This window comes from Micropterus dolomieu, linkage group LG17 (assembly GCF_021292245.1).
Source record: "Micropterus dolomieu isolate WLL.071019.BEF.003 ecotype Adirondacks linkage group LG17, ASM2129224v1, whole genome shotgun sequence".
NCBI lineage: Eukaryota > Metazoa > Chordata > Actinopteri > Centrarchiformes > Centrarchidae > Micropterus > Micropterus dolomieu.
The window spans coordinates 38,544,628-38,560,343 of NC_060166.1; the positions used below are offsets into that span (position 1 = coordinate 38,544,628).

Below are 15,716 nucleotides of genomic sequence, written 5' to 3' on the forward strand. Positions count from 1 at the left end.
TTCAGAGAATGAATACAACTTGAGGTAAATAAATACATAATGAATGAGCAACCTCCGCGTGTCTTTCACATACTGCTGGAAAAGACACCACTGAGGTGAGTTACATGTGCAGGAAGTTTTCTGAGGGTTATTTGATGGGAATGTTTCCAAACGCAATTTCTAGGAATGTCTCTGGTGTAGATTTTTCATATCTGCCATATGCTTTAAATTCTTTTTCATTTATCTGAAGCTGAAGTCAGTGTCCTTCAGTCTGGTTTTGTCTAGATCACTCTGCAGTGGACAGGACAAAAAACCTACTGGTGATGTATCACATGGAGCCTTTCAGTGGAGCTAAATATTTAGAGTAAAAGTCACAGTGTCATTAGCATGTAACTGGCTCATCCTCTGGTGAGCAGGAACGAGGTGAGACACTTTCACTGGTTTAGATGGTATAAATGTTGTTTGGAGAGGTGATATTATGGTTAAGATGGATAATAAAGTTCATGGTGAGGCTTCAACCTCTGAGAAACATGAACATAGAAAGAAAGATTCACATAAATCCACCACTTCGTTTTCAGGCTACACTGATCAGCCATAACGTTATGACCACTGACAGGTGAAGTGAATAACTCTCATTATCTCATTAACATGTCAGTGGGTGGGATCTATCAGGCAGCAGGTGAACACTGTGTCCTCATAGTTGACGTGTTAGAAGCAGGAAAAATGGGCAGCGTGAGGATTTGAGCAACTTTGACAAGGACCAAGCTGTGATGGCTGGACGACTGAGTCAGAGCATCTCCAGAACGGTCTGCAGGGGGTAACCTATGTAATTTACGTAATCTCTAATTTAAATTAAAACATTGAATGTTGACTTTTTGTTGACTTTTCTGTTAAATATCCTACAGATACCTTTAGTGTTAAAAAATGACTCTAGGTGTCACGTGGGATTGCTGAGCAAGATGGTCGCATAGTTAGTGATCTCCCATAGACCCACCAGGTTACCCGAAGTTCGATAGTTAAATGTAGGCAGTCGCGGTAGGAGTCCTGCTAAAGTGAATGTCTTACAGTCTTGGAGTGTTGTGATCTGGTTATCCGTTATGACAACAAGAGCAGCCAAACAAACTACTACTACTGGCAGAGCTAACAAGCTAGCAACCCTGTAATGTCGGCGATGCAACAGTCTTTGGAGAAAGCCATGGAGGAGATGGGAAGAGTAGGGTAGCTTTTGACAGCAGATATATCTGAAGTTAAGGAGGCCAATACTGGGTTAAGAACTGATGTGGCTAGATGAAGCCGAAAGCAGAATCTCTCAGCTAGAGGACGACAACTACCAGAAAGAAAAATGACACTACAGGGCTTCCCCCAGTGCGTTGCTAAGGGCCTCCACCGTCAACAGCTCTTGACCAGTCGTCTTGACAGTGTCACGGACGGCCAAGGCTCATTAATAGGCGTGAGGAGCCAAGGCCGGCCCGTGTGGTCGGATCCACCAGACGGGCTACTGTAGGTCAACCTGCTGAAGAAGTTGATGCTGTTTCTGATAGAAAGGCGTCAGAACACACAGTGTCCAGGCCTCGGCGGCTCAGGGTTGTATTGGCAGCAAACGGGAGATCTACAAAATATTAGGCAGGTGGTCACAATGTTATGGCTGATCAGTGTATAACATGAGCCAAAGTGGTAATCAACATTTTTAAATGGATGCTTTAGACAGAATGTCCACGTGAGCAGCCCGTTCTCACTGCCCGACTCGTCACATATGGACACATGGTCAAGACCCATCGGCGTCAGTTTGTAACGCACTGGGGATCCCTATAGCGCCATAGTTCAACACAGTGGGGGAAGCACGGTAGCGTCAGTTTGTGACGGTAAAGGCAGGTATATGATATTTAACAGGAAATACTGAGTAAGCAGGTGGTTGGAGTGGATGGAGGGCCAGAACCCCGACTTTGAGCCAGGAGACCAGGTTTCGAGTCCCGTTTGAAACAAAAACTCAACATTAAATATTTATTTTAAAGTTGCGCGAGTTATGTAAATTGCGTAAGTTAAATAAATTGTGTAAGTTACGCAAGTAACTTGCGCGTTAATTGACCTACGTAGTTATTTTAACCCAAACTATGATCTTTTCCTAACCTTAACCAAGTAGTTTTTGTTTCTAAACCTACCCAAACTTTCACAACGTTAATAACATGCCGTTTCAAAACAGCGATGTTTCGAAACGCTAGCATTTTATTTTGAAACTCTAATCGGATGTTGCATGTTCATTGTTGCTAAGCGTTGCTAACTTGACGGCAGAGCCCTAAATGTCTAAAAATGATGCTAAAGGGGTACCCAAAAGGCCTTAACCAGGCGTCAATATCTGATTAATCGGGAGTGAGGTTGACGTGGCATGTATGGTGTGGGCAAGGTTAGTGAAATATGGTCGTCTTGAGTGGATATTAATAAGTTCACAGCTGACTTGAAGCACAAAACACAACGTAGTGTTTACTTTTTTAATTTTTTAACAAAAGCCACCATCCTTCCCGAAACCTTAAATAATTTAGTAATCCTAGTAATCCCATCCATGCTGGATGATTGTATTTTGTAGATTCAACATCACCATTGAAACTGTTTCCTCATGATGTGGATAAAAACGTGTTTGCTGGTGTAAATGAGGTGTATATCAACGTGATTGTTAGGCTCTAAGAACAGCCGAAGTGTGCGGATAAAATGTGTTTTGGGTTTTGATTCTGTTCGAAAGCTTCAGCCTGGCTGCTGAACACATCAGTGACGAGTCTGTAGAAGATATTACTGCTGCTCTGAATTCCTGGACTCCCTCCTGTGATTAACGTCTATCTGGAGGAAACGTCCTCTCTCCTCTCTACCCCCATCGTTACCTTGACCTCCTTCCTCCCTCCTTTACCCCACCCTCTCCCCTGCTTTCTTCACCCCTCCTTGTTCAGACCTCCCCCTTTTTTTCCAGCTGTGTCTTCCCTTCTTCCTAATTCACCGCTGGCGTCCAAGATTCTTTGGCTTCATGCTGTGATGAATGTTTGTCAGTAGGCTGAGGAGTCTCCTCCGTCCTCCATCATCTCCTCCTCTCACCACGTCCTCTTGTCCTCTCATGTCTCCTCCTTCTCTGTCATCTGGAAAACTATTGGTCTTCTTCCTCAGTGCCTTTCCTTCAAACTTTGTCAGAGAACTTGACACAGCAGAGGAATCTCCTCCTGTCCTCCATCATCGCGAGGATCGCCTTTTATAATCTCCACTATTCCTCCGTCTCGTTCTCCTCCATCATTAAGACATCCTCAAATTCCTTGTCGTCTTCAGTTTCTTCCTGGCTTTGTTCAACTCTTTAATGAATGTTCGTCTTCTTCTCTGTTGCTCTTTCGTTCTCTTTGTCTTCTTTGGTTTCTCCCTGCCTTTTTTCATACTGTGATGAATGTTCATGAGAAGGATCCAGACTTCTTGCCTCTATCCTTCGTCGTGTTACAGACCTCCCTTCAACACTTTGACTCTTTCTTCAGTCTCTTCAGTTCCTCTCTGTCTTCCTTAAACTTGCATGTTTGTCAGAGCTCCAAACATCTGTGGACTCCTTTTCCTCCTCTATGGTCCTTTTATAATCTCCTCCATCTGTCTTTTTCTTCCTCCTCCTCCTCCATCATTTCTACACCTCCTCCTCCATCCCTCCTTCCTTTGTGTCTGGATGAAAGTTCATCAGAGGATTTCAGAGTTGAGGAGTTTCACCTCCTGCTGCTCCATCGTCCTCTGGACCTCCTCCATCCCTGTTTCTCTATTTGTTCCCCATCTCTCCTTCTTTTTCACTCCTGCTGCCTTCGCGTTGTGATAAATGTTCATCAGAGGAGTCAACCTCCCCTTTCTTGGGGGTTGTTAGATTCTGGTTTTGGTTCTGTTAATTGAATTCCCATCGAATCTTGAATGAAATTCTTGCCATATTGTTTGAGCTAGAAGAAACCAAAATACTATAGAACTGTACTTAACAACATTTACAACAGATTTAGGCTTCCACAAACAATAATTTGTCACAATCTTGCTGCTCGTGATGAATTAGAATGACAGGTGAGAGGTGAGACAGGTGGCATGTAATGCACCGATACAGTTATAGTCTACAGGGATGACTGCTGCAGGAAATGATGAGTCTTGTGAGACATTTCTTCCGCCCCTCAGAAAATGATTTGCACACAGATTCACTGCTGCTTGTCGTCAGGTTTAGACAGACTTTTCTGATCCAGCAGTAGGTGCTGGATTTGGTAACGGAGCCCCTGAACTTATTTCACTAAATGAATCACTTGCACAGACAAGATATGAAAATCATCATCTTTCTTTTGGAGGCTCATAAATACAATCCAGATTTTAAAACAGCCAATAGTCATCATTTGTTTTGTTCTCTCTCTCTCTCTCTCCACAGTTCGGTGGCCGTGCTGAGGGACTGCATGAAAAACAAAAGTCTGGTTCGTTTCTTCCAGGAGAGACAGACGACTCTGAACCATTCTTTACCTCTGGAGACGTACCTGCTCAAACCAGTGCAGAGGATCCTCAAATACCACCTGCTACTACAGGTAATACTCCAAAGACTACACTTAGTACTTCAAATACCACCTGCTACTACAGCTAATACTCCAAAGACTACACTTAGTACTTCAAATACCACCTGCTACTACAGCTAATACTCCAAAGACTACACTTAGTACTTCAAATACCTCCTGCTACTACAGGTAATACTCCAAAGACTACACTTAGTACTTCAAATACCACCTGCTACTACAGGTAATACTCCAAAGACTACACTTAGTACTTCAAATACCACCTGCTACTACAGCTAATACTCCAAAGACTACACTTAGTACTTCAAATACCACCTGCTACTACAGCTAATACTCCAAAGACTACACTTAGTACTTCAAATACCACCTGCTACTACAGGTAATACTCCAAAGACTACACTTAGTACTTCAAATACCACCTGCTACTACAGTACAACATAGATACCTATATTACACATATATTCTACCAATACACAACAAATACTTGCAGTATTAATACTTCATGCAGTCCACCAAGCGGACCAACGTGGTGTTTTAGGGGCCGTCACATGGAGAGATGGAAGCTTTTTAACCTCTGATCATTACGAATGAATCCCATACTTGATATCTTTAGATCTGACAGGATCCACTGAGGCTGAACATTTTCCCAGAGGAATCTTAAAGGATGTTCATGGTTTCCAGGCAACACGTCTGTTTGCTGTCAGTAAACACACGTGTTTAAATTACACAGCAATAAAGCTTTTTCCTGCACTCAGTGAGAAACATCCGGTGTAGACAGAGGACAGCCGAGGACGCAGACGTCTCAGCGAGTCGCCGCTTTGATTTTAAAGATGAACGGCTGCCGTGTGAGTCCCTCGCTGTCAGCTCACATCTGCAGGGCTTTACTGTCATCAGCGACCACAGCCAATACAATAAGGGCGAGACCGTGACATCATCGCTTCAGATGAGGGCCACTGAAGAGAACGAAAATCCATGTGGAACGCAGGCACGACACACAGTACACCGATCAGCAATAACTGAAGTGATAATTACATACTGTATTAGATATATTATGAAGGGAAAATGGGCGAGCGGTGAGGGCTAGACGACTGGGTCTGCATCTCCAAACCGGTCTGCAGAGGTCAGTGCCTATCAGAAGCGGTCCGAGGAAGGAAAAAGAGGTGAACCGGCGACAGGGTCACGGACGGCCAAGGCTCCCTGATGCACGTGGGGAACGAAGGTTGACCCGTGTGGTCCGATCTACCAGACGAGCTACTGGAGGTCAAAGTGCTGGTTCTGATAGAAAGGCGTCAGAACACACAGAGCAGATGTAACGGAAGCCGGATGGCTGTGCAGTGAGTAAACCTCACTATCCGACACCTTAAGAGACACACTGGCGACCCACACTTGTGCCCATGGGTTTGTATGCCTCCCTTACCCGAGGGCGCCGGTTCCAGTCAGGATCGCGCAGGATGTACTCGGAGGACCGTTGCACAGACACAGTGGAGTCCGTGCATCGACGAGTCAGGGCTGTTTAGGCGGCAAAAGGGAGACTTGCGTTGTGACCAGTAGGTGGTCATAATGTTATGGCTGGTTTTGCTGGTAAACTGTAACTTTATATTACATTCGGTGGACACTTTTGCCCAAAGCAAGGCACAATAAGTGCATCCAAAACAAAAGATAGATGCCATCAAGAATGAGAAATGCAACCTTTCCAAAATATGTTCAGAGAGCTACGGTGCAAGTGCTTAGGGCATTTTAGGGAAATGAGAAGACAGGAAATTTCTAGCGTGGGTTGTTGAGTCGTGCAATGACTCTGCTGTCTTGGCTTCAGGGGGGGGGAGTTCATTCCACCACAATGGGACCGGAACAGAGAGGAACCGGGTCCTCTGAGTGACGGGATGGCCAGTCATCCAGAGGCAGGGGAGGAGGGTAGGGTTTGCCCATTGCTTGGAGATAGGAAGGAACTGTTCCCTTCACAGAGTCTCGAACTAGATGAAGTTCAAGGGCCAAGGTGAAGGTTCAGTCATGTGGGGACAGAGGAGAGGGAGTTCGCTGTAGCAGTGTGTTACATAAATCTGATGAAGAGGGCTCCTGCCACAGCTGATCCAAGGTCAGGTCCACAAATATGAACAAAATACTACACAGAATATTCAGAAATCTGTGATGCAGGTTTTACTTTTTTATGTGTCCTTACACACCCCCCAAAACTAGATTGGGACATCCCTAATTTTGTCACAATCTTCACAAATGTCTTAACACAAACATCTGAGGATATTCAGCAGACAGTCTCATCCATTAAAGATAAAACACACACATGCAGCTCTCCCCAATAAAAGCTTCTTTACTGGTCCCAGTCCAAGCCCACCTCTGAGAGGAGAGAGGGATGATGAAACAGAGAGAAACCGTCTTAAAGCCTGCTCTTTGTTCTCTGCTGTTGGGTCTGTATTATTTTGTGTTGTTGTTACTCTGTCCACAGTGGCCAGTTTAAACACTGGTCAAACATGTGTTTGGAGCTGTACTGGGATTTTCCCATAATCCCCCGCTGGTTCTGCTTCAGTTGGTTCTGCGATGAACTGCTGTGTCAGCCAGTGAGCTCGTTAGAATCATACAGTAGTTTTATTCACTATTTGCAAAACCTTTCTAGAATATTGTACACATTCACAACTGTTAGAGATAAACTCATCACATAAATCAACAATCACGTCTGAAAAAGGCTCCAAAGTCCGATCTGGTGAAACGTTTGTAAAAGGCAGCACACGTGTGAGCTGAATGTTGTCACATTAACGTGAAGGTTACAGCAGCACACACACACAGACTGTACATGTTTCATCTTTTCTCTTCTCAGGAACTTTCGAAGCACTTTGACAAGAGCGACCCCGGATATGAGGTCGTTGAGGACGCCATCATCACCATGACCGCGGTGGCCTGGTACATTAATGACATGAAGAGGAAACAGGAACACGCAGTGCGACTACAGGTTAGCACACCCAGGAATTACACGCTGTGAGACACCTGAAATGATCTTTAAGCATTTATATTTCTAACATTAACATCCTCATACATCACTTATTCTGAGCTGCAATGTCACTTTTTCATTATAAAATAATGTATGAATAATCACCAGGGGTTTCATTACAGAAAAAAATCCTTATCCTATCTTAAATTTCAAAGATAAGAAAAATCCTGTCTTCCTATTAGAGAAGAACTCATGGCATGAGGATGCCGTCAGATCAGTATATAGAGTTTTGAGGACCTTGACACTGGGAACAAAAAGTGGTACACAGAATAATATTAGGATTTTAATATAGTTCTTATTTAAGAACTTTTTAAGTCAGGGCGGTTCTGTAGTAGCTAAATTCCGATCCTAACTCCAGGAATCCTCTGACTCCGGCACGTTACGTCTGCGCCACAGTTTTGAGGGTAGGGGTTGATAGGGTTCATTTTTTGCAACCAGCGGCACCGGACGTGACCATATTTGGACGAGACAGTGGAGCTAACGACCGTGTGCGGAGCTAGCTAGCTTGCTTAGCGAAGTGCATCCGTCATCTTAACAGGGCTGATAAGTTTGTCTATAGAACAGCAGGCTTAAAACTAAATTTTCTCACCAGAGAAAGTGAACAGCCGACTCCTGATAAGCTTTTTCAACGGCGCTGGTTAAATTTACACAGTGCCGAGGGTACGAGTCACTCTAGTGTGATTTACAGGTCGCCGTGGTAACGACGTGTCAATCATAGATAATCCCGCCCTAAAGCCTCCCCTGCTTCCTGGTCTCTGTTCCTCTAAATGGGACCATAATTTACTAAATGAACATCATGCTGTGTTGAAGAAGACTTGAAACTAGCGACTGAGACCAGAAACTCATCAGGAAAGTGTTTACTGAGGGAATAAATCAGCTGACAAGTAGAAACATTTTATATCTATTTGAGCCCGGCTTCTTCGAGTCGCCCCCTGCTGGCCGTTCGATAGAATGCAGGTTTACGGGACTTCCGCGTCCGCATCAGTTTGCTGACTGGAAGCTTCCCGCTTGGTTGTGAGAACTACGGTCCTAAACTGACATAAGACTTGAAGCCCAGAATCCCAAATCCACAAAGAGGTCAGTTTTTTACTCTGAACGAGCCATGGTAACAAATACGAAATCTGTCTGAAATTATATTTGGTTAGCTTATGTCATCTTTCAAACATTATAGATCCAGTTAACCAGAGTTTTACCAAAGAAAAAACTTCCAACAATGTTTAGCAAGCTCTCATGTTAAAACTGTAGAGGACCTCAGAAGGTTCCTTGAGGAACGCATTCCAAACTTTTTATAAACTTCCACTTCACAGAGAGTTATTTATGAAGCCTTTGGAGATATTTCTTTGAACCTTATGGTTTTAATTTTGCCCTCTTTGGTCCATGAAAAGAACCATGACATAAGTAATTAAATGGAGATCTTATTTAAAACAAAGTCATTCATTTGTTTCACATGTAGATGATGAGATTGTGTTTTTGTTTGGTTAAATTTTAAGTCTGGTGTTATTCTATAATTTTATTACTGTCAACATATCCAAAGTTTAGTCACAAAAAACCCCAGTGCGTTTGTTCATCTTTCAATTATTTCTGACTTCCCGACCCTGACAGATTAATCTACATCTAACCCTAAGTGCCACAAAGGTTGAGTGGTTTCCAACGTTTTTTAATTTATGAAATCTTTTAATAGTAAGTCCTTACCCGTACCCAGTGTTTAAACTAAAAGCCAAGCTAACAGACCTGCAGCTCCTCTCCGAGCCTCCAGCCAGGAAGAGACAGACGGGCGGCTGGAGGTCAGGTGCTCGGCCTTTAGGTGTCAAACTCTACAACTGCTGCGTTCCACAACTTCCCCCAACACGTGTTCACATCATTACACACAAGGGAACATGTTATTAACTTGTTCCATCACACGTGGACGTTCAGCAGCCTTGTGCTGGTGTGCCGGCTTCTTCTCCAGCTGAGTTTTAGCACCTCTCCTGTCATTTCTCTGCTTTGGTCTTTGTTGTTTCACCTCTTCTCAGTCAGTTTTTCTCTTTTTTACCCATGTTTCTGTACCCTTTGGGTCAATTCACTTCAATTCAGTCCTGAGATCGCGAAGTGAAATATATTCCAGTAGGAATCACACTAGTCCTGAAGCCCTTTATTGATATTTGACTGATTTTTTTATTTGGAGTAGCACTTCATGAAATCTTTATGATCTGATTCAAACCACTGAATCACATGGCCATAGGCCTGCGCTATATTAACTTGTGTTACACCTGCATTTGTATGAAGGCTATTCCCAAGGTACTCTTGAAGGACCTCGGTCAACTGCAGAGTGGGTGAACATTGTTAATCTAGAAAATAAATAAGCCATGGTTGTAACCATGGTAATTTATAGTTTCAGTGAGAGAAGCAATTGACCCTTCACTAAGCCACGCCCTGAATACACAGCTGGCCAATCACAGCGCAGTATAGAACTCGCTCCAACTGAAGTCCGACACTTTCACGGCTGCGCTCCATTGACTCTAATGCAGAAAGAGTCGTTTTCTAGTTTTTTTCTGGCTGTATTTTTCTAAGATCTGGTCAAACGCTGTTCCTGCGGCATCTTGTAATAGTTACAGCAGCTACCCAGAGAGGCTGAAAGGAGAAGGACGATTTATTCTCTTTCCAAAACCTGTGGATTGTTCCTAATGTAATGTTAGTTAGCTAACGCTAGCTAACTTCCTACTGAATGTAACGTAGTAAAGCCCTGCTGTTCTGCTTTTTAATGGTTGTAACAGTGAATAGCGACCTACCCAGCTGTACAGGAACAGTGTCAATCCTTAATAATATAATAATAATCTTTATTTGTAGAGCACTTTCCAAAAACCAGCTACAAAGTGCTTTAACAAGTGTAAAGACAAAACAAAACAAACACATGATAAAAGCAAGACAACACTTAGGAGACTAAAATTCACGTTTGAAATATATATAAAATAGAATGAAATAAAATAGGATAAAATATCATTAATATCATTGTCCTTGTCTCAATAGTCAGGTGGTGCGGTGGTTCACTTTGACCCACTCGCTTCTGTCTTTATTTTTTTTTCGCGTCAGTTTGACAGCCTGAATACAACCAGAGACGTTTTATAGAGGAGACACGCTACTCAGTCACATCCTCACTATAACTCTATGGGGAAAGCCCACAACGCCAAAGATGGCTGCTATCCCGCCCCTCCTCCTAGAAAGCCAATCATCTACTTTTAACAGCCAAAGTGCCAATTCAGCCAATCGTGTGGTTCCGCTGACGTAAGGGTCTGTTTTACTTTGACTTCACATGCGTGGAAGTGGTGACGCATGCATTGTAGTGTGTGCAAGTTATGCAAGTATAACCGGTCGGGAAAAACGCTTTTTAAACCTTATTGTGGGGCAAAGTCGTCAAACTCTCTCAGCGATTTTTTTTTTCTGCTGATTCTATTCATGTAGTTTCATGTCCTGGCGACCTGTGAAAGTGCAGTTCTGGCTCTCTCCCCATTCGTCCAGATAGGAGCCTGGTGTTGTTAGTCCGAAATAGCTATAAGATATATAGAGGCGTTGCCAAGATGGCTGCTAAATGGCATGACTTGCCTATAAGGACTTTGATGCAACCTTCAAATGCAGAATGCAACTGCAAAACTTTCTTTCTGAGATCGCTTTTTCCGAAAATTAGACAATAGTTCTCCAGGGAGCGCGGGAATAAACTGTGGCAGCGCCATGCTAAAAGTCTGACAGGTCCGACAAAATAAAACGCTAGCGTTTCGAAACAACGCCTTTTGAAACGGCACGTTATTAAAGTTGTGAAACATTGCAAGATTTTGGCACAAAAAGTACTGGGTAGGTTTAGGAAACTAAACTACTTGGTTAAGGTTAGGAAAATATCCTGGTTTGGGTTAAAAGAACTACGTAGGTCAGTTAACACGTAAGTTAACTAACGTCACTCGCGTAACTTAAATAAAAATATTTAATGTTGTTTTGTTTAACACGGGTTCAAAGTCCGGGTTTTGTCCCTCCATCCACCTCCTTATTCAGTCTTTCCTGTTAAATATCATAAACCTGCCTTTACCGTCACAAACTGAAGCTACAGGGCTTCCCCCACTGCGCTGAACTATGATGCTACAGGGATCCCCAGTGCGTTATAGACTGACGCTGATGGGTCTTGACCATGTGTCCATATGTGACGACTTGGAAGTGAGAACGGGTTGGTAACAATCAAAATTTAAGCGCTCCTGCTGGCCTTGACAAGCTTTCACTGTGTCTTGTTTATTAGAAATTTAAATGAGGTCTCTTTCACCTTTACTGCAGTTTGGACCTATAATCACACAACAGAAGTACAAAACAACGTCATCAACGAGAAGTTGTCCAGTCATCGCAAACAGTTTGGTCTGTAGTCTCAAACTGTGGTAGTTTAGTGTTTCTACGTCTTTCTCACTCTCTCTTCCAGCCGGTCGTGTGAGGTCAGAGGTCGTCTCCACAGGTGTTTGACCTGTGCCTGTCGTACAGCAGAGGAGCTGACTCATTAACAAACAGTTGTGTTTGGGAATAGTTTAATCTTTAACCCCTAAAAGTTCACGGAGCAGGAAGAGCGCAGGTGTGACCTCTCAGCAGCTGGGTCCGGAGGGGAACCGTTCACGCCGGCCCAGATGGAGGAGAGTTCAGATACTTAAAGAGATTGTTTGATTTTTTTATACAACTTCTTTCCTGTTTGTGTCTCAGTCTTTCCTTTAGAGATGACGATAACCCTAACGAACCTGCAGTTATGAAGGGTGAAGTAGTCTGAAAGGAGGAGACTGATCAGTTCTGGACGGTTCTTTTTGTTGACCTTTTGTGAAAAAACACTCACCACCGGGGTGAACAGGACCCATCTGGAACTCAGTGGTTTTGTAAAGTTGAACCCGTTCTGTGTGGGACTGATCAGCTCCTTTCTGATGAGCAGATGGCGGCTTCTGGCTGCTATCAGTGCACGAATGTGTGTGCATGTGACATGTAGGATGACGCGCTTTAGGGAAGATTAGAAAGGTGCTATATAAGTGGGAAAATGTGTCCAACAGCTGCTTCATGGTCATTCTGCAGCTGCAGAGTCCTGCACTTGTTGCACCAACAGCCATTTTACTCATGGACCACTTTGTTTTTTAGTATAACACCTGAATTTATTCACAATTATAAAAGAAAATGTATTATTTGTGTTTTCATTTGCTTTCAAGTTGATGCTAAATTAAGTGGATATTGTTCATCTGTGTATAGAATATAGATATAAATTTAGGTATGATGCAAAGTGACAACAGGCATAAAAGAGAAACCAGTGCTTGCAAACGGTTCCTAGGTACGTCTCAAGTATGCACAAACTGGCATTGGGGGAATACATACGCTGTCCCAGCCGCACTCTGAAAGAAGGCGTTGTGATGCTAATTTGCGTCTGCGTTAAGGGGATAAAAACTAATTTCACTAACAAAGACCACGCTACTAGAGATGTGGATTTGGAATATTTTATTGTATGACGTGGATGGAGGAGAGCCGAGATGATGTAGCGGGATGGATTAAGGGTCCAGATGGAGGGATGAGGAAGAAGTGTGAGAGGTCGAGGAGATTGGGGATGAGAGTGTAGGGAAGGGATATGAAAATATTATAAAAGGTGAGGGAATCAGGGTTTGGATGGATGGACGGAAGAGAACAATGGAGCTCAAACACAGAAGACTCATTCCCCCAAAATGCACCACAGAGCGCCACAGGAAGTCATTCCTGCCTGTGGCCAGCAAACTTTATAACTCCTCCCTTTAAGTGTCTGACACTTAGTCAGTTATTAAAATATACCTTATTATCTATTTCTGTGCAAAATTACCTAATAATTAATGTGCAATATTCTCTGCTGCTATTTATTCACTAGTCCTTTTTGGTTCACCATAATAACTCTTAATAATGTAAATATTGTACATTTTATATTTATACTCTTTATCTATGTACCTTGACAAGTGTGCAATTGTGACAAATGTATTTCCCTTTGAGGGTCAATAAAGTATTTCTGATTCTGAGTGTGTCAGCCAGTGGCAGGTAGGCAGGAGGGCAGGAGGCATCCAGGGGAGTCGAGACTGAGTGTTCTGTATTTGTATAGCGCCTAAGAGGTGTGGACCCAAAGGAGAAGGATGCAGTTCAGTCAGATTTATTAATGAGAAACAAAAACAGGCTTACGTGCAAATAAAGGCAAAATCCAAAACTGAGTTATGTCCAAAAGTAATCCAAAGCATAGGCAGAGAAATCCAAACATGAGGGAATAAATGCATGGAACAGAGAGCAGGCAAAACACAGAACAACTGAGGGCCGTATACACAGGCAAACGAGCAGGGAGGGAGTCCACAGGTGGAGGACATGAGGAGAGAATTAGACGCAGCAGACACAGTGAAACAGCAAGGCAACCAGGCAGGAAACTTAGGGGGCTTTCACACCTGAAAGTCCGCACCATGGTTCAGTGTGATCCGGACCGGACCTCTTTTCGTCGGACCAAATTTCATCTGTTTGGTCCAGACCGTGGTCCGTGGGAGGTTTCACACCTGCAATTTTGGTTCGGACAAAACTGAAAAGTATGAAAGTCCGGACCAAGCGAGGCAGGTGTGAAAGCCCCCTTAGACAGGGCAGAATAAAGAATAAAGCAAAATGACTAAAAACACAGGCAGGGGTAACAAACTAATAATCAAGGCAACAGGAACAAAGCTAGACAAGAACACCAGGCACAGAAGATTACAAAATAAAACAGGAAGTAAAGTACACTGGAACACACAAGGACAGATCTTCCAAAGTAAAACACAAAACATGGAAACACGCAAAATCAGGGCATGGAACAGAAACAGGATCAAACAGGAGACAGGACTACACTAAAACATGGAGGCAGAGGCCTAAGGACTCGAACAGGTAAAAACATGCAGATAAACAGAAGAATAAACAAAGCTGCAAAACCCTAAACAAGACAAGATCAAATAATGAAAGAGAAATACACAGACCAGGAAGAACACTAAACATGAAGGAAAGCACAGGACGAAGAACCAAGACTAGAGACAAGACAGATACTGAGGAAACTAAAACCTAAAAATAATAAACAAGGCCACACAGAGAAACACAGAACCAAAAACAGATTTACACAGGAAAACATGAACACAAACCAGACTCCCGACACTTTCTAGGCTTTGCGACCACTCAAAGCGCTTTTACACGACATCGCATTCACACACAGTCATACACCGATGGAACAGCCGCCGGGGGCAATTCGGGGTTCAGTATCTCGCCCAAACCCGCTTCGACATGCAGCCGGGAGGAGCCGCTGACCGAGCCGGCCGATCTTCAGATTAAAGGGCAACTCGCTCCACCTCCTGAACCATCGCTTAATGTGCTCTGAACCCTCAGTGGTTCCTACGTTCACACAAAAGAGACAGAAAGTGAGAGAGAGAGTCTTTGTTCCTGAACCTAGTTATATAACTTCATATAAAACCCTTCCTTCTTTTATTGAACATTCTGCAGCTGCAGTTATATTTTCTATTTTTATCGTGTTCCCTAATTCCACAGCTGACAATCTGTAACTTGTGCACAAACAGAGTGGAACAGGCAGACTATTTGGGGCGTCAGATTCCATAATCACACACCTTCTCACGAACAGTCGGCATTCATCAAATGAAACGCTCATATAAAGCTCACAGAAAAAAAGAGAGGAGCCTCTCTTTCGCAGGAAGGCCCTGATCACATTCGCACCTGCAGCCTGGTCTGCTGGCAGCAACACTGGAGCTACGGGGGTTATGGGCCTTGCTTGCCAGAACAGGGCTTGAACCGGCGATCTCCCGGTCACAAGCTCGCGTCTCTAACCGAAACTGTAACTAAACATCTGACAACATCTGTTCTTGTTGCTGGTCCGGAGCGTCTTCCTGTGAGTTCTACACACCACCTTTCGGCTCTACCGGGCACCAAACGAGTGTACATTTCATAAAGCAACCGTTTGAAAGCTTTAAGAGGTTGTTTTCAGCCCCGCAGTGTTCTCCGTAGAACCTTTCTGTATATCACCATGAAGGTTCAGGTAGTAGAACCTTTCTGGATATCACCATGAAGGTTCAGGTAGTAGAACCTTTCTGGATATCGCCATGAAGGTTCAGGTAGTAGAACCTTTCTGGATATCGCCATGAAGGTTCAGGTAGTAGAACCTTTCTGGATATCGCCATGAAGGTTCAGGTAGTAGA

General features: G+C 43.5%; 1 protein-coding gene across 3 annotated transcripts in view; it reads left to right on the forward strand.

Moving 5' to 3' along the window:
* Nucleotides 1–15,716, forward strand: part of plekhg2 (pleckstrin homology domain containing, family G (with RhoGef domain) member 2) — a 111,612-nt gene that overhangs the window by 71,312 nt on the left and 24,584 nt on the right. For all 3 annotated transcript variants that reach the window (XM_046073374.1, XM_046073376.1, XM_046073377.1), the window contains exons 6-7: nt 4,382–4,532; nt 7,345–7,476. In XM_046073374.1, the coding sequence (XP_045929330.1) occupies nt 4,382–4,532; nt 7,345–7,476 (283 nt within the window). The remainder of the gene's footprint in view (nt 1–4,381; nt 4,533–7,344; nt 7,477–15,716) is intronic.